We start from the raw sequence: 19,724 nt of genomic DNA, 5'->3' as shown, positions 1-19,724 counted from the left end.
TTAGGAGCTTTAATAATAGCGAGACAGACGGAAACATCCCAATACATCAGGCAAATACCCTTCTTTTCCTTAAATTTAGAATAAGTGTTTTTATTATCAGCCACAGTTTTCAAAGACCCATTAAGAGTCTCTTTGATTATGACATGCAGCTGAAACAAAACAGCCTTAAACTACAAAATGAATCTCTGCTTATAACAATTTGAGTCATAAACTTCCCTGATTAAACACATCCCAACTTTATACTGAGAAATTTCACTTTGCTTTCTTAAGATTACTACTAAACAAAACATTTAAAGATATTTTATATAGGATCTAATTATAGAAAATCTGATCAAACCGGAAACTGAAATCTTGTGAATTTCGTCTCCAAATTACTTATAAAAAAAACATATAATATATATATTTATTCTTAAGGTATTTGATTTACTTTTACAAGACATTTCTAAAGTATTGAAACTCCTGTCACATTTTCAAACCACAACCAGTTTGTGTACTTTGTTAGTATTTTTATTTGAAAGACCAATTTGAAGTAGTACTTAACTTTGAAGTGGATCGAAATGAATAGGTAGTTTAAAAATATTTAGAAAAATATAAAATCTGAAAAGTTTCTATTAGTGAAAGGTATTTTTGGTGCGATGAAGCACGATTGTAAGATTAAAGAAAAGCTTGACAAGATTTTCAACATCTTTGTTGAATCATCATGAGTATTTGTTAGAAGTTGTAAAACATAGTTTCCCTTTCAGTACATGATTATTTACTAGTTCCTTTCGGTTTATCATCTAAAAAACCCCAAAACCCAGTATAGATTGTGATTCTGACATGATAAAATGTGAAAAAGTTTAGACGTCATGAAATATTGTGACAGCCAGTTTATTTAAAACAAAACGTACAGTGACAAAAGAAATAAAGATTCATAAAAATAAATCATAAAAAATATGATTTCTGGTCCTCCAATAGAGTCTGTCACTCATGAATTTAAGTCTTCATGCAACAGTTTTGTTTTAATCTCCACATCTGGTTAAAATACAATGCAGCAAAAATAGATTTGGTAGATTTTACTAAACCCATTGAAAAGCTTCTATGAGAATAAATTCTATATTTCAGTCATTATTAGCACAGTAAACAGAAGTTTAATTTCGGCAGATGAGGTCACCATCCCAGCAGACGTTAGCGCTACGCTTGTTTCCTGATATACTGTTATTGCGTAACTTCACGTTATTCCTTTGCTAGTGTTGAATATAACAGTGGGCATGTTTACCTTATTTAGTGGCTTGAATGACAAGGAAGGGACAACGGTACTTGACATCGCAGCAAACAATAAAGTGGTCATCGTCCTTTGTAACAGAGGATTGGTGGAAACAGCAAAGTGACTCAATGAAGGTAAAGGAAAGCTTTGTGTTTACACCTTTCAGCATTCTCTCTCTGGTTCTTTTCTCAAGAAGAGATAACTTGGGACAAACTCTTTAAATAACAATTCATAATCTATTCGTATCAAATAACCATGATGACAACAGGATTTGACATAAATTGTAATGTTACTCAGACCAGAGAATTTGCTAAGCGTTACAGATCGCAGCGCTTCTGAAAGGGGCACACATCTCGTTAAAAACACATCCTCAGACATAACTCTAGAGACAGCATGAGGCTGTTTGCCTTCAATATCAATCATTTTTCTTTTTTTTTTTCACAGCTTGAGCTTTTCATGAAACCTACAGTTTGGGAGTCTACTATAGATTTATTATCTGATTTATTTAATGTTATAGCTTCAACATTTTGTGTCACACTAGCCTTGTAGGCACTTTCTATTGACTTCAATTCATTTCCCACTAACTTATATTGCCTAATCCAGACCCTTAAACTAACTATTACCAACACCTACCTAACCCTAAACTAAACTCAATTCAACTTTAGTTCTAAACCTCACCCCAACCACAGTGTCTACATGCACCGTGGAAAGCTTACCATTGTGCATTTCACAAATAAATATTTTAAAAAGATTTTGTTTTTTTCAATCTTTTAAGTCTATCTTTAGATGGAAAGCCTTCAAAATCAGGTGGTGATGACGCTTCTGGTGTTGAAATTTGCTTTATGGGTTTTCTCTGGTTACATGTCTTTTCTTCAGTGTTTCTTTGCAGCAGAGGATATTCTTCATTCCTTAAAAGAAAAAAGTGCTTTGAAATGAAAAATCCTCAAAATTTCATCAATAAAGTGAATGTGATATTTCCTGAACTATCAATGAAAATATCAATAAGTACAGAAAAAAGGAGAATAGGTAACTTTTAGTAATGATAAATGATCAAACTAGAGACTTACTGAGTAATTCTTCTTTGGGTTCCATTTTTTTCCACATTTTGAAGCCTCCTGTGTGACACATGCAGGGTTTAAGAACAACAACAACAATATAGCCGAAACCAATAGACTCTCTGATAGTAGTACCTGTTCTGTTTTGTTCTTCTGTGCCAGGAAATTGGTAAAAAAGCCACGAAGCAGAACACCACAACAATCAAACAAACTCTTTTAGAGAAAGAGCAAAGATGTTAAAGATATGGCTGAATAAAAATGCCACAAAGCCAAGACATTAACTTACCAATAGCTTTGTAATAAGGTCCAGAGTCTTTGTCCAAACCTGTCCAAAGATTAAATAACAGAACCACTTAGTTCTAGCTTTGTAGTTTTTCTACATTTTCCCCAAATTTAACCACAACCTTAAATTAATTTATTTGGGATTTTAGGTTATATAACTGATTTCTGGTCCTCCAATAGGAGGACCAGAAATCATGTTTATAATTGTTTCCCCTTGGATTCCCTCTTGCAAGTTCCACCCACACCTGCTCCCCATTCAGCTCGTTAGTCCATCCTTTGTTTTGTTCTCCTTAAATACTCCACCTCTGCAGTCACTCAGTGCTGGTTCCTTCTCATTGCTGTTCTTGTCTACTCAGCTCGTCTCTCCCCGGGTCCTCAGGCTCGTTTTCCCCTGATGTCTCCATGGTTTTGGTTCGTTTAATATTTTAAGTTGGATTTCTGCCTCTGCTACCTATGGTCTGCAACTAAACCTCTCAGAACTCATCTCTGCTTCACTCGTTTCTGCATCTGGGTCCACAAGCAACCTCACCACTCATTGTTGACATATGGGCTTTGTTTTAAATAAACTGGCTGATTGTCAAAATATTTCATGACGTCTAAACTTTTTCACATTTTATCATTTCAGAATCACAATCTATAATGAAAACAAGGATGATGAGCGTGCGCATCATCCTTTTTTCATCTGGCTCCCTGTCTCCTTTAGCCTCTATTCCAACAGCAGTGATAGGTCTAAGGGGAAGAAAACGTAGCTATTCGCATTTATATGCTAATGTATAGTAGTTATCTTTGCTTAAAGACTACAACTGGGGCCTATGCACCAACATCTGTATTTCTCAGGCCAGTAAAACTTCCTATAGTTGCCCATCTTCTGTGTGAGTCTTTCTAAGCTGTATTAATCCATCACATAAAATCCCCATTTCAGTTTCTCTTTGTCAGAGGCGTAGCCAGAAAATTTCTACAAGTGTGGCCAGGCAATAACCAATGTACAATTAGGGGTGGTCGAAAGGGGATAGGCACCAGAACCTCAGGGTCAAACTACACTGTTCCAACAGGAAAATTAACGAGCAAAACATCCATATTTTCTAAATAAAAGGTATAGTGAATAAAATTCTTTCAGTTTTGAGATCTGGGGCGTAAATATTATCCATCGTCATTACTTACCTACTTGTATCAATAAACATTCTGCTTAAAATAGATCTTTACAAGCACTAATATCTACATAAATTGATTATTTGATAGGTTTTTATTAAAATTGTTATTCATCTATGATTTCACTGAAGAACTGATGACTTGCAGAGACACATTTTCCACTTGAACATTCCACTTGAGAGTATTACTGCTGCCAAGAGTCCAAGGGTATTGATTACTACTGCAAGACGCAGTCGGTCAATGACAACAAAGTTATCCTAATAACTTTAAAACAGTTCCTCACCATCATCAGATGTTCCTTTAACTCCAGGAACGGTGATCAGCTTCTCTCTGGGAGCAGCAGAGAGCACTGACACTGAACATCCAACCTGTGTGCTGCTGGAAGCTGACAGCAGAGCTGTGGTGGTGACGGTGACTGTACCGTTGCTGTGGGTCACACTGCTGGTGTCGTAGTGGGAGAAGCTGAGGTTCTGCTGTAGAACAGTCAGTGTTACAGTGGGAGCAGGTCGACCTGTGGCTGAACAGGATACAACTGACTCTGCAGAAGCATTCGATCTCCTGATATCAAGGATGGGATCATGCAGCTCTGGGATGAGGAAAAAAAGGTATGCAAGATCACATTTGTGTAGAAAAGAGCCATTACAGATGTTTTGATGCTCCACAGCATGACTGCTTTACTCACCATATAGTCTGAGGCAGGTCCTGACAATTAGAGCTCCTCTAGGATAGGTGTTAAACAGACATTGGTAGCAGCCTTCATCCTCCTCCATCACCGTCCTGATCACCATGGAGCAGCTCTGAAGATTTTCACAATGAAAATCAATCTTCTCAAGACCAGCTCTAACTCTGTAACCATATTTCTTGGTGTAGGTGGCGAGATTTAGTTCCCCATTGGAAGGGACTTTCTGCCAGGTGATTTGGAGGACATCTTTATCTTCAGTGAGCTGAAAGCTCAGAGAGGCTTGGCCTCCCACTGGTGCCCACACAGTCTTACTTGTTTTTATGGGGGCCAACTGACCTAAAAAAAACAAAAAAAGAATGTCTTTAGAATTAATACTCTACCATCATCTCTCATCAGCTTCCTGGCCCTTTGAAGAAAAGTACCCAAATCACATTAAGATGCCCATGCCACTATGTTTTTAGCATACAAGGTGATGGATGTTGTTAGGTTTACAGCAAACATGGCAGAGACCTCTCCTGGTAAGTTTGCACTTGTGCAATGTTTTCTTTTTCCAGATGATGGGATAAACAGAGATGTGTGTGAGATATAACTTCATTGAACCCAAACCTTAGCATGGTATAGGAGTTTCAAGGTCTAAAAGGTCTTAGATTCACATGCTGGAGGGACGTTCACAATGCAGATATTTTATTTTTTTTTGTCCTGTATCTGACATTTTCTTGAAAGTCTGAATAATACAAATCCAGTAAAAAAAAAAAAAAAGTAAAAAAAAACCCAAAACAATCCACTTGACTTTGTTTCCAACTTTGAATATGTGTCACTTACCATCCAGGAACCTTTTTTGATTTAAAATGTTAGAAATAGCATTGAGTTTGAGGCTTTATACAGTAGCCCAACAAAGCCTTGTTTTTGTTTAAAAAACATGCAAATTTAAAAGGATGAACGAGTGGAATGGGGGTCGTTTGGCTTCTTTTGGCAGCCTGCAATGCCCCATACCCAGCTATGTCCTGTCTGTTCCCCTTCTGTTCCCCACTAACAGGGGGAATAATACAAGTATGTGAATAAGTTTGTCTTAAATTAATAGAATATTTAACTTAAATGTTTAGGTAGTCATATATGTGGCAGGTAATGTTTGTTTTATAAAAGGTTTTATCTGTCCCTTTGCAAATTGGTTTGGTGCAGTGCGTGAACTACAAATCTGATCAGTGACGTCCACAGAGGGGCACTATGTGGTGCTAGAGCACCTGCCCTTTTCTCTTCTGGACAAAAAAGTGCCCTCCTGAAATGAACTAAAATTATGGGCCCTACTAAAATACTTGCATCTACTGTAAACTAAGAATCTAACATCTGTGTTTATTAATAATTATATGCAGCTCAGGTAAAATAAACAATGCGAAATAAATGAGTTATTACTGGATTACTGGCACTAATAAAGGGCGTAGGTTCGATTTCCACTTTGTTAGGGACCTTATTGGTCCAGAGTTTCATTAATTTCATTTTACCAATGCAAAATTGTGCCTGCTTTTTTATGCTTGACGTGAGCATCAGGATGCATTTCGTTTAAAGAGAAAGGCAGAATTTCTTGCTACATTTATACTAATTTTATAAGCACTACACACACTAGATGCTGTTTATCAATGTTAAAAGCATCACCGGCTCTGATGAATGAGGAATTATGCCTTTTTTCCACTTTGAAAAGGTTTGCATTTAAACTTACCAGTAACTAAGACAGTAGGTAAATATGTGCCTATTTAACCAAATATAGTCTAAATATGCCCGCGGATTTATCCTCCATTTTCTTTTGAAGATATATAATTGTGCAAAGGTAAACAGGTGAAACACTCTTATTTTTTAAATGCTCTCTCTGTATCATGAACCAACGCAAAATGACAAATTCAAGGGACGCAAATACATTTATTGTATTTACATTTAGTGGCATCATCTACAAAACACAACACTAAGAATGGGACTAAATTTATTCCAATATAAAATCACTTTTAACAATTATTAAAAGAAAATATAACACCATCTTGTCTGTAATGTAATAATATTCAAAATAAACAGCCGGATTCAAAAATGTTTTATTTAACATTCAAACACTAATGTTTGTACTAATTAACTTATGGACTATGTGGAAATCTATGTGAGATAAAATCAATGTAAATAGTGTTCCTCTGTTTGTTATTGGCTATATAATATTTTTAAAAGTAGAAATAGTCAAAGAAATAGCAACTATAGGCTTTCTAAACAAAAATATAAGATGTTTACGCGCCATGTCGTGTTGTTATACTCTATAAAAGAAATAAAACCTGCCTCAAAGGGTCGTCATAAAATTAAAACAGTAATTGCAATGAAGTATTGTTAAAAGGGAAACCCTCATATTTTCTTTTTCAGTCGGCTGTGGCTAAGAACCAGCAATCAGTCGCTTTCACGTGTTTTAGTGTAGATACGTTTTGTTTGTTTTTTTTCATCAGGACTAGTTTTGTAGCCTAATATTAATTGAAGAAACTAGCGTGAATAAAATTATTATTTCGTGCTCTAAGCACGCACACGCTCGTATAGAAAACAGCCAATCAGGAAGAGAGAAGGCGGAACTTGAGGCAGAACAACCAATGAGAGTGGAGCTAAACCGCATAGTTACTGATTTAAAGGACAGGAAAAACCGGTCAGGATTCAGTCGGAGCGGCAGCAGCAGCTGCAGCTGCTCACACAGTGGCTGTGTGTGATCCACCACGCTCAATTGTAAATTGTAAACATGTTATATAAAAAATGTTATTCACATCGAATTATTGGTAGGGACAAATAGGTCGGTCCAAAATTTTGGTAGGGACATGTCCCTATGGTCCCTATGCAAACCTACGCACTAATGCAGGAACCGTGCAAACTACACTTAGTATGAATATTTGGTAATAGGCTAAGGCTTCAAAATCTTAACTCATTATCTTATTATATTTTTACAGTTGACAATTCCGACCTTATAGGAGGCTTTAGATTCTATAAAAACTCACCATAACACAAGACAGCATTTCTGTGGATGTTTCATTTTGGTACATGTGTTTAAACATATTTAATGGACCTTTACATCCCTCTGGTCCCTCCTTTATCAATCCTGGATAACTGAGTTGTTCTGCACATCCTCTCTGTATGTGGTTGGTGTTTTCTTGGCTGATCTTTTGAAAATTAAAATGCAATGGTTCTTTTCTGTTGTGGATCTCCTATGGGTTTGAGAGGCAAACCTGGAAGCTTTAAGAATTTAATTTAGTTTATTGTTGGTTTAATTAATCCTAAAATCCTAAGGGAGATTATTCATCTAGACTGAGCAATGGACTAAACCTGGGAGTAAATCAGGAGGCTAAATTAGATGAAACAAGGATTAAAGCTTAATATAAAAAACCAAACAAAAAAGAAAACAGTTCTAGATGAAGAGAAAACAAACCATTTGATATACATATATATATATATATATATATATATATATATATATATATATATATATATATATATATATATATATATATATATATATATATATATATATATATATATATATATATATATATAGTCAGCAGCTCTTTTGTGGAAACAAAGCTGGATTAGGTCCATCTTACTTCCTGTTATACTACAATAATTAACTAAATGAAGGAACACTATAGCATCAACATTTCAGTGATATGGGAAATAAGTATTTTCTTGTATGAACCTTTCTGGATATTTTTATTTTATTTATTTATTTTATTATATCAACACAGGATCCTTACTGGATAGTTTTCTTACCAGCAAAAAATCTCACTTTTGCTTTCGTTTAAAAAAAAAAACAAATAGCCTTTACTTCACTGTAGGGCTAAACTGATCATTCAATTTTTAATTAACATCCACCTATGTTGATGCCAACCCTTTGGCAATTTTACTTTAAATCATAATAAAAAGTTTGTAAATATTTCAAAAAACATACTTAGTTTAAAAAATATATAAAAAATAATCCCTCACCTGTATGAAGGATGGTGTTCAATAAAAGACAGTTAAATAAAACATCGGCTCGCATTTTGCGATTCTTAACCCCTCCTCATATTTCTCGTCGTCGCTGATGATTTGCAGCTGAGATAAAACCCACATTCGCACTTCGTAATGCGGAAGTGACGCTGTATAAGGCAGGCAATTATGGCATTTATTCAAAGCAAACAAACTACTTCCTCGTCACAACCAGTCCTACTCGTCAGACCTGTAGTTTTAACTGTCCTGAATTAGCTACATATTTTTTTAACAGAACCCTAAATTAAATTGTACAAGTAACGATAAAGTTTCAGAGACATATAAATCTTTTCAAATTTTGATAGGTCTTTTTTTTTTTTTTTACATTTATTATCTTGTGTGAATATGTATTTGATAAAATCCTTTGTTGTCAACACAAACATTCCAGACATCCAATATAACCTTCTTCCCATCTGGCATGAGCATTCAGATATTTTGAATATAATTCTTACTCCAAATGATGTCTCTCCCCCCATTCATAAAAATGGAGCTTCTTACTTTCAGATGTCTAAAATGACAGTCCTCTTATTAAAAATTAACATTCTAGATGTCTTGAAATTAATTTCAGATCTCCTATTTCATTTAATACTGTTCATATTGACCATTTTATATAAGCGAATATAATATTCTAGACATCCAGAAATTAAATTTCTTAGTTAAAAACTATATCTCTACTAGTAGAAATGTCATTACATATAGTCATTGACTAACCTGCATTGAAAAAATGGGGCTCTGAAGAGTTTGATCCAGAAAGGCAACAATGGAAAGATAAATTTCTATTAAAAGTGTTAATTTATGGAAGAAGCTTGAAAATTGAATAGGGGATGGATATAAGTTTCTACTGCTTTTGAATATTATTGAGTGAATTAAATAAATTAAATTATATAAACTGTGTCTAACCTGACATAAATGGATTGCCTCTACACTGCTCAGTTTGAGTGTCCCACCTGAAGCGAAGCTGCAATTAAAGTTCTTTTAAGGTCATTGAGGCATGCAAACTACAAGGTGGCAATCCCTAATGAGAGAAAAACAACCTATGAAGGAAAAATATACTATTGATCTAAGATTGAACAACCAGCTTAACATTGAACTTATTGGATGGCCATTATGCAAGTTAATCTAATCTGAGCCAGTGTGCAGCCAGTCTTGATTTTAGACGATCTGAAATTGGAATCCTACTAGTAAGAACTTAATATCAGATATGTACAAAAAGTACATTTTTCCATAACACATATATGTCCATAACTGATAAATGTAACAACGTTTGCACACATTTTTTTTTTTTTATGTAAGCAGCAAAGATATAGGAAGAATGGCAATCAAGGAAATCCACAACTAAATAATTCTTAATAAACCTGCAGTTGTAGATATCTGGAATTACATTTTTACTAATAATACATTTTTGGTGAAATTATCTGGAATGTTTTCTTTATTTTTGATATGTGAAATAATAAAAAAAAGCCACCAGTAACAATTGGTTACTGGTCTTAAATCCTTTTCAGACATCTAGAGGGGAATTTTTTGTTGTTGTAGAGATACAGATATTTCCACCCACCCCACCATTTTCTCGCGCTTATTCCTTGTCAGGGTTACGGTGGATGAGAGGCGGGGGGACACCCTGGACAGGTCGCCAGTCTGTTGCAGGGCAACATAGAGACAAAAAAAAGACACATAACCATGCTCACACACACTCACACTTAAGGATAATTTAGAAAAGCCAATTATCCTAGCAGTCATGTTTTTGGACAGTGGAAGGAAGCCGGAGTACCCAGACTAAACCCATGCATGCACACGGAGAACATGCAAACTCCATGCAGAAAGACCCCGGCCCAGGAATCAAACCCAGAACCTTCTTGCAGCAAGGCAGCAGTGCTACCCACTGCAACACCATGCTGCCTGATATAGATAATTATATTAGTTTAATTATATGCTTATTTATTATGTTCCATATATTTATACTATAAATGCGCATCTCTATTTTCATTTTCTACTCTTATTGGTTAATTTTACATCTTTTCCTTCATTTCATTTTTTATTGCTCTTTGTTTATGAGTGACAGTGTCTTTCGGTGTTGTGTTGTTTCAAGAAAACTATTTTTCCAGAGGTACAAACCAAAGGGATAAATAAAGTTAATCATAATCTGGATATCTAGAAGTTAGAAGAAAATACACACAAATGGGTAAAAGTCATTTGTACTGGCAGGTTTAGGAAATGTTGGATTACACAAGCCTGGAGGAACCCTAATCAACACTTTGCTGTCAGATTGTTACCTAACAGCACTTTGATCGGATAGAAGTGTGTTTATATAGGACTAAATTATACAGTGATATTAGATAAAACAAGAGATAACATTTCCATGGAAGAACTGATGGATTTAACACATAATAGTGTTAGTTTGTGTCCTAATTACTAACGACAACATTAAAATGCATAAATTCTTCATTGTTAGATTATTTTATGGAGCGTTTTCCAAACACAACATTGACCTTTTGAGGCATTATATGTAATTCCAACACAAGTAGTAGGGCTACTCAAATGTGAAGTAGATGGAAATTAATGCATTGTTTTCAAAAGATTTTTTTTTTTTTTTACAAATTAATGAATTAAAAAGTATGGCATGCATTTATGCCAAGCTTGGGGCAAGACTTCTAGCAGATCCCATCTGACTGATATTTGGCTCTTCTGCAAATCTTGAAATGACTTAAACTAAAATCTTTGCTACTGAAGCTGCAGTAAAACATGTTAATACAAAGTGTTGACTGAAATGGGCTGAAAAAATGCATTCAACACTCTTCAGTTGCATTTTAACTGTAAAAAGTCTAAAAGAAAAAAACATCACAATTTACCACTGGAGGTTTGACTGTGATTTTCTGGAAAATGTTTAATTGGTTTGAATACTTTCCCTATGCTTGGTGAATGTATCTATAGGTAAAACAAGACAGACCGAGAGGATTAAAGGAACATTTAAGTCGCTCAACTCAAATTACAAACTTTGACCAGAAAAAATATTAATTGATTTTTGAGACCACAGCTGTGCAAGGTCATCACCTGCTTCTTATAGCTCATGGGTCTATGTGTTGCATCATGTTGATGTTTAGCTGTCTGTATCAGAAACTGATACTCCATCCATGTCTTGAACTCCATGCAGCTTGCTTCTATGCTTCAGGGTTACAGATAGCTATCCTCTATCACACCGGCTCCAAGATGTGCCCATATCCTGTGTATTCTTAAAGACACGAAGGCTGTCTTGATTAGAGGACCTCCGTACACACCGTGACATCCACCACATGAAGGAAGGCCTTCTGCTCTGTCTAATCTGACTAACAAAATAACAATGCACATGATGTATAAATAATAAACCTAACAGAAAAAAGGGAAAAGGTTATACCAACCTTTTTTGGGTAGATGTAAATAAAATAAAGATGCTTTCAACGAGGCTTCCCACAAGAAAAATCATCTTTATAGTTTAAACAGATAAATCAATACATTTTAAAGCAGTTTAACAAGAACATGGAAATTATCAATATAAAATATATTTCTGTCCCCTACTGTAAAAAAATAATTGTTCATGAATTATGAGAAAAAAATGACAGTCAGAGATTAGTTCCTCACAGAAACACAGATAGAGAAATATACAGACAGTTTCACCTACATATCAGTGTTTGGTTTATCAAATAAAACAGAACCCTAATTTAGACCAAACATAACCAACAGGGTCTTCTACTCTCATGTTAAATTGTCAGACTCATCAGAAAACAACCTTTTTGGAGCATATGAAGGTGATGCTTTGGCTCTATTGTTTTCTGGACTTTTCTTGGTAGATGTTCTCTGTCTACACTCATTCATCAACGTCAGTAAAGGTGTTTTGACCACTTTAGCAGAAGCCCTGGAAAAGACAGAAAGTATACAATAAAACCAGTTAGCAAAGTTAGACAATGAAAAAACACGATGAAAAGAATGATAACAAAAAGACCTGATGAGACAATGAGTCACAGATTATAATAAACAATATTCCTCTTTAGTTTGACTTTAGATTGAAATACTTTTTGGTTTCCCTCATGAAGTTTTCAGCCTAAACTATGTTATAGTGCCACCTTGTGGATATATATGATATATTCACATATAACAAGCAGCACCATTGAGTTTTGTCTGCATTATGAAATAACTTAAACTGAACTAAAGAGAAATGTACTGTTTTAAAGGTTGATATAAAACTATAAATAATGACTTGTTGGCATAAATATTATATTTGGACTTAAAATATTGAGACTATGTTAAATTATTTGATCTTCTTTTGGAATCAGTTAATTATTTTAGATTGGATTATAATGTATAAAATATCCATAAAACAACCTACAACAGAGCCCTGTGGTACGCCTCTAGGAAATTATATCATTCAGCAGAAATCTGCATACTAAAGGTCTGAATGAACAGGAGGAACTGATACCAGATCTGGTGACAACTGCATTTAAAAAAAGATTGAAGGTAGAACTAGAACCACATCACAAACAGAACTAAATTACTTTCTGTGCGAAAATGTTCTCACCCTTCCTTAGGGGTTGTTCTTAATGGTGTTTTGTTCTGCTCGGGGCCCCTGAGGGAAGAAAAGTTGTAGTTTATAACCAGCATTAAGATGCTTTAAAAGGTTGTAGATGAAAAACGGCGAAAGGAGAAAATTACCTGTTTTTATAAGTTTTATATCTCCAGTAGGTGAAGATTGCGAGACAACAAGAACAGGCCAGAGTTACCACAACCACTGCGTAGATCCAGTTGAAATCTTTCAGAAAAATAACAAAAATTTTACAGAATCAATCAACTAAACAGAAATCAGACAGCAAAAATAGAGTTTAAACTTACTCTGATCTACAGACTCTTCCCTCGGGTCTAAATCCACAGACTTTTCTTTTAAACCTGTCAAAGAAAACAAACATCAGAATCCAGAACTGAGCATACATGAGAGTCTTAAAAAGGGTTCCTCACCATCTCCAGATGTTCCTTTAAATCCAGGAACGGTGATCAGCTTCTCTCTGGGAGCAGCAGAGAGCACTGACACTGAACATCCAACCTGTGTGCTGCTGGAAGCTGACAGCAGAGCTGTGGTGGTGACGGTGACTGTACCGTTGCTGTGGGTCACACTGCTGCTGTTGTAGTGGGAGAAGCTGAGGGTCTGCTGTAGAACAGTCAGTGTTACAGTGGGAGCAGGTCGACCTGTGGCTGAACAGGACACAACTGACTCTGCAGAAACATTCGATCTCCTGATATCAAGGATGGGTTCATGCAGCTCTGGGGAGAGAAAAATAAGAAATCATGTGATTTCATGAGAGTTGGAGCGATTATTACTTTAAAATGCTGCTCTAATAAACAAATGTTTTCTGTTTCCTCTTTGTGAGATGTTCTAGCAGTGTGCAGACGTTGCCTTTTTCTCAAACTAACTGTTTCCTACCTTTCTAAACTTCATATTCCAGCTACCGGTACTAACTTCAGTGTATTTTTGTAGGATTTTATATAACACACCAACACTGTATATTCCATAATTATAAAGATTTAAAACAATGAAATATTCATCCATCCATCCATTTTCCGTCACGCTGGGGTCTCTAGGGATGCAGGGGCCTATTTCCAGCTGTAAAAGGGCGAGAGGCTGGGTACACCCTGGGCAGGTCGCTATCTCAGGGCAGAGATAGAGATAGCTGAGATGTTTTCATCTTCCACAGCATGTCTCCTTTCCTCACCATAGAGTCTGAGGCAGGTCCAGCCTATAAGAGCTCCTCCAGGATAGGTGTTAAACAAACATCTGTAGCAGCCTTCATCCTCCTCCGTCACCTTCCTGATCACCATGGAGCAGCTCTGAAGATTTTTGTGCTGAAAATTCATCTTCTCCTTCAGATCATCGTTCATTCTACAACCAAATTTCTTGGTGTAGGTGGCGAGATTCTTCTCTCCATCAGGGAGGACTTTCTGCCAGGTGATCTGGAGGACATCTTTTTCCTCCTTGAGCTGACAGCTTAGAGCGGCTTGGTCTCCTACTGCTGTCCACACAGTCTGCTGGGTTTGAATCAGAGCCTCACCTGTATGAAGGAGATCAGGAGACTGTAACCTGAACCTGGCTTTTACAACCCCTCATAAAACCCTTACTCTGATTCAAGGTTTCACAGTTACTAACCACAACATATTTTACTTACTCTTTCATTTTTATTTATAAGTGTTGCATGCATTTTGAGGATTTTAGAGTATCTGAGTAAATCAGGTACAAAAAAAGCCCCAAATTAAATATTTTTGTTAAAACAAAAAAACCCCAAAAGAATGTATAAAGGTCCTTAGTAATTAGTTTTCAACACTATTCCATATTTGTCTCTTGCATATACTTTAAGTCTGTGGTTGAAAAACGATAAGATATTGAAAAGTTCAGTATTACTGGACATGTGTTCTGTAACAATGAAATGAAATAATCTGCTGCTACTTACAAAGCATTTCATTTTGATAAGAACATGGCTTCTCATTGATTATCAACATAGAACTATGACATAAAGATAAATATATATGTATATGTTTATGTTTATCTTACCATTAATGAAAATTCCCGACAGGATAAAAAAATATAGGACAGCAAAGGTTTCCATGATTGCTATGTGTGCGCCAGAATTTGAACTGTGGGAGGTGTAACTGAAGGGGCGGTAGGTAGGTATGGCAGGCCGTTTTGACATTTAATAACTTGACTGTAATCTAGATGTCTCAAATGAATTTCTTCCTATTCATAATTACCATTGCATGAATCTAAAATAACATTCGTCCTATCCAAAATAAACATTTTATATATCTTACTGTAATTATTACTAGTGCAACTGAAATTCCTATTTATGTGTATTGGGCTTTTAATTCCAGATATCTAAAATAACATTATTTCTATCTAAAATAAAAATGTTGGATGTCTAAAACTGAATCAGATCTCTATAATATAATTAATACTAGTCATAATGATAATTTCAGATATCAAAAATAATTTAGATTCTAAATTTATAGAAATTGTTGTTCTTTACATTAAAAATATATTTTTACAAGTAGAAATGTCATTACAGATATCAACTAATTATTTTGTTTAGTTAAATTAGAATTCCAGATATCAGAATATTAATAATGCCTATCCAAAACGCAGCTTTAGATAGCATGCTATCTATAATAGAAATATGACTAGCCAGCCTGCCAATTTTATTTTAAAACTTAACCCCATTATTCTTTTGAAAGTTAGTCAAAAAATGCCTGTATGTTAAACTGGATTTTGTATAGGCATTATTCAAATTTAGATATCTGAAATTCCAATTTAACTAGTCATATTTCAATAGTTGATATCTGTAAGGAAATTTCTACTATCAAAAATATATCTTTAATGTCAATAATTGGATTTCTGGATATGTAGAATATTATATTAGATCTTGATATCTTAAATTTTCATTTTGACTAGTAATAACTGTATTGTGGAGGTCTAAAATTGAAGAAAATGCATGTCAGAATTCTGTTTTAGATATGAAGAACATTATTTTAGATATCTGGAAGTAAACACCCAATGCATATGAATAGGAAATGTGATATAATTTGTAGTAGTAAGAATTACATTTAAGATATCTGAATTCTTTATTTAGATAGGAAGAATTATGTTTTTTTATGTCTGAAAAAAAATGCATTTTAGACACCTGAAATATATATTCAGTCAAGTTAATAAATGTGAAAACGGTAACTTAGAATTTGTAAAGAATTCTAGGTATCTGAAAGTTTAATTTTACTAGTACATTATTTTTTTAATTTTACGTTTTGCTGGCAAATATGTAATTAAAGATACCTATATTTGAAATTAGACAAGTAGGAATGTAGTTTTGACCAGAAGAATCTTATTTTAGAAGAATATTTTTTTATGGAACAACAAATGGAACGTAAGAGAGGATAGCGCTTCTAATAAATGCTAAAATGACATGCCACAGCCTTTCAGCACTTTACTTTCACTTTACTTTCACTTTACAAGTTTAACCCAGTTGGATGGGTTCCCATACATAGCAACGGTTGGATTCAGCGCGCCATCTCCAAAAGTCATAGTGCTTGATACCAGCAGGTGGCAGTAGTGTAACACGTTTAGTTTAGGGGTAGAAGCTTCAGTAACATGTAGCCCACAGTGTAACCATGGGATACAATTCCACAACTTCCTGAACTTCAGCCAACTCCTTTGTGTACTCAAAGGTTTGAGTGCACAGGTTCAAGCATGCAAAATCTACAGAATGTGGAATGTACAGTACAATTCTTGTAACAGAGAAAGAGGAAGTGTAATTTTACTACTTGAAACTGATTTCAAATCTGCAACTAAAAATTATTTTGTTTTCGTACAGATACAGTAAAATATGAATACTTTGGTCATTAGAGTAGAATTTTTTTCTTGAGCACAGGCACTGAAGCTTATTTACTTTTATAAATATGCAATAAATTAGTAAAATAAAAATGTATTAGCCATATACAAGACATGCCTTAAGTAAGGAGGAAACAACAAAAAAAAAAACATTAGAATGTAACATAACAATGAAAGCTCACAGCCAGGATAACCAAGGAGTGGCTCTAGAGAAGCATATGAGGGTTCTGGCCAGTCCCCAGACCTAAACCCAATAGAGAATCTTTGGAGGGAGCTCAAACTCTTACTGTTGATAATTAAACAAACACATTTTTTAAGCCTGTCCAAACGGATCAATCCCAGCATGTTCAGCTGTCAATAATTATACAAAAGTGACACTCTAAATAAATTAAATATTTTGAGATATGAGGTATTTTGAAATACCCAAAACATACATTTTTAAATGCCTTGTGTTTTGCCATTGCAAATGCATGTTAAAAAAACAAAAAAAACAAAAAAAAACTGAATGTATCGCCCTGAATCTGTATACAGTATGAGGGGCGCTTTTTTTTTTAAAGAGAACCTCAGCATTTTCTAAAAAAACAGGTATAAACAATAGACCGTGACCAGTTTGATAAATTAATGTCGATTAAAAGAAGGATCATGGGATGAATTTTGATCCTTTCATGTATTCCTATTTTTCTCTTTTTTTGTGGTTTTAATACATATCAAACACAGTATTTCTTTCTTTGAATAAATGTCTCATCATGCATTAAGCAAATATGGTATCGTTTGGGCAATTTAGTTTATTTTATTCCTTCTAGCTTTAAACTTCAGATTTGCTTTCATTTAGTCACAATGAACAGTTTTTTAGTATAAGCAGTTCTTTTAAAGTCACGCCACAGGATCTCAATGGGAATTCAGATAAGGACTTTGACTAGGCCGCTCCAAACTCTGTTTTGTTTCTCTACCGCTGTTCAGAGGTAGATTTGCTGAAAGATTTATTAGTAGATAACATAATTCATGGTTCAATTTATCACCGCAGGTCTTTCAGGTTGTGAAGCAGCTAAACAACTCCTGGCCATCACACCACCACCACCGTGTTTATACTGTTGGTGTGAATATTTTTCATTTGAAATGTGGAATTTCTTTTACGCCAGATATAATAGGAAACATAACTTTTAATAATCAACTTTTATTGATCTCACATTGGAGAAATTAACCTCTGCATTTAACCCATCCCCTTGGGGAGCAGTGGGCTGCAACCATGGGGCACCCAGGGAGCAGTGTGGGGTTGAGGGTTTTGCTCAGAGACCCAGAGTGGCAGTCTGTGGGAGTGGTTAGGATTCCAGTTTGTGGGGCTTGTTTTGCTCTTTTGCAGTTCCACTGTGCACCCACCAGATGGTGCCATTGTCCTCTGCTGATCTGGAGGGCTCCCTGTTCTCCTCACCTCACACCTGCAGCCTATTGGGTCATCACTTCCTGAGGAGTACTTAAGGAGCAGACTCTCTTCACTTCCTGGCCACAGTGTTTGCCAGTATTGGGATTTTCCAGATCCACTGGATAAGCTGGCCTTTCAAGTCTGGAAGGAAAACACTCGTCACACTGAGAAAAGGAGACAGATCTCCTCATCTGAAAGCTGAGCCCTTCAGGAACCAGGTGTCAGTCTGCTAAGCTGCTCCTCAGGATATCCATAGGCTCTGTTCGAAAACCTAGGACGCATCCTTAGAAGACCGGATTCGAAGGCCGATTACGTCATAGCTCGGCGCCGAGGTCTGGTCGGATTCCAAGAGTCCTCGTTATGCGGCCTTAAAATGCGTCCTTCTTTTTGCCCGATTTGAAGGACGGGTCTGATGTATCCTCGGTATTCTTGGATATCCCAGGATTCATTGCGAGACCAAGCAAGCTGTGATCAGAGATTTTCACCACTGTGAACAGTGGTGAAAATTGGAAGTTCAGTTTAATATAATACAACTCTGTGAATAGTTCCGTCTGAAATGAATGAAAATAGTTGTTTTAATGGTTACTGAGTCAGATATGTGGCGGTAATGTTTGGTCTATCTAAAGGTTTTAATCTGTTACTGTGTAAATGAGTTTGGCTGTAATTTAAGGACAGATTCTAATAGATCTGCAGGGTGGGGACTATAAATCTGATAGGATTTTTATCTTTTTATTGCTCTTTTGCACAATATGCTTAACTTTGTATTTTTTGTTGTTGAATATTAGAGATTTTGCAGATATATTTTTTATAAATATATTGTTTAGATTTACTTATATCTTTCTACCCCTTTTATAGAATAGAATAGAAAATCCCTTTATTTTCCCACAATGGGAAAATTTACAGCAGCAGAAAGATTATTGAAAATGGTCACACAAACGTGGACCTTAGAAAAATGTATAAGAATAACATAATAGGGAAGAGTTAAAATATAAACAATAAAATACTGTAAAGTGTTTTAACAATATAAAACTGGGGAATAAATAACCAATATGCAGCTATGGACAATTTTACAGTAATGGATATTTGAAAATAGCAGCAACATCAGAGATGTGCAGAATGACAGCAGCAGGTTATTTAACTGACTAAGGTTTCTATCATTACATTTGATTTTATTTGGTCCTGCTCCCGGCTGTTGGAACATTTATTCCACTCTAGATTCTTGTGAGTGTAGTCTTTGTTCACTTCACAATAAAAAAGAAATAAATAAACAGTTTTGAAAACTTCTGTATTCGTTCTTTTCCTGCTTTGTGTGTATGCTAAGCAACAGAGCATACGGCGGTAAAACCCGCCAAAGGGTAGACCTGGTCGAATTTACAGCCAAAACTCTTCCAGTCTCCTTATTTTCAAGGACTTCGAAGGATCCAGTCTAGGTAGACCGCGTCCATGGAGGACCCGTCCTAGGTTTTCGAACAGAG

At 35.3% G+C, this 19,724-nt stretch overlaps 2 protein-coding genes across 3 annotated transcripts in view; both read right to left on the bottom strand.

Moving 5' to 3' along the window:
• Window positions 1-863: 863 nt before the first annotated feature.
• LOC119776207 (OX-2 membrane glycoprotein-like) lies at window positions 864-8,525 on the bottom strand. Its single transcript, XM_038274496.1, has 6 exons — window positions 8,399-8,525; window positions 4,415-4,750; window positions 4,016-4,318; window positions 2,437-2,626; window positions 2,314-2,361; window positions 864-2,154 (listed from the first exon to the last, which is right to left on the bottom strand). Exons 1-4 carry the CDS (start codon window positions 8,451-8,453, stop codon window positions 2,538-2,540), a joined length of 783 nt encoding a protein of 260 aa, XP_038130424.1. The 5' UTR covers window positions 8,454-8,525; the 3' UTR covers window positions 864-2,154; window positions 2,314-2,361; window positions 2,437-2,537.
• Window positions 8,526-11,884: 3,359 nt separating this feature from the next.
• Window positions 11,885-19,724, bottom strand: part of LOC119776201 — a 101,038-nt gene continuing 93,198 nt past the window's right edge. For both annotated transcript variants that reach the window (XM_038274487.1, XM_038274488.1), the window contains exons 9-12: window positions 13,298-13,351; window positions 13,121-13,217; window positions 12,987-13,034; window positions 11,885-12,326 (exon numbers count right to left, since the gene is read on the bottom strand). In XM_038274487.1, coding sequence (XP_038130415.1) covers window positions 12,167-12,326; window positions 12,987-13,034; window positions 13,121-13,217; window positions 13,298-13,351 — 359 coding nt within the window. In that variant the 3' untranslated portion in view covers window positions 11,885-12,166. The remainder of the gene's footprint in view (window positions 12,327-12,986; window positions 13,035-13,120; window positions 13,218-13,297; window positions 13,352-19,724) is intronic.

Source organism: Cyprinodon tularosa, unplaced genomic scaffold, assembly GCF_016077235.1.
Source record: "Cyprinodon tularosa strain WSP-4 unplaced genomic scaffold, ASM1607723v1 ctg919, whole genome shotgun sequence".
Taxonomy (NCBI): domain Eukaryota; kingdom Metazoa; phylum Chordata; class Actinopteri; order Cyprinodontiformes; family Cyprinodontidae; genus Cyprinodon; species Cyprinodon tularosa.
This window is presented reverse-complemented; position numbering and strand designations above follow the sequence as displayed.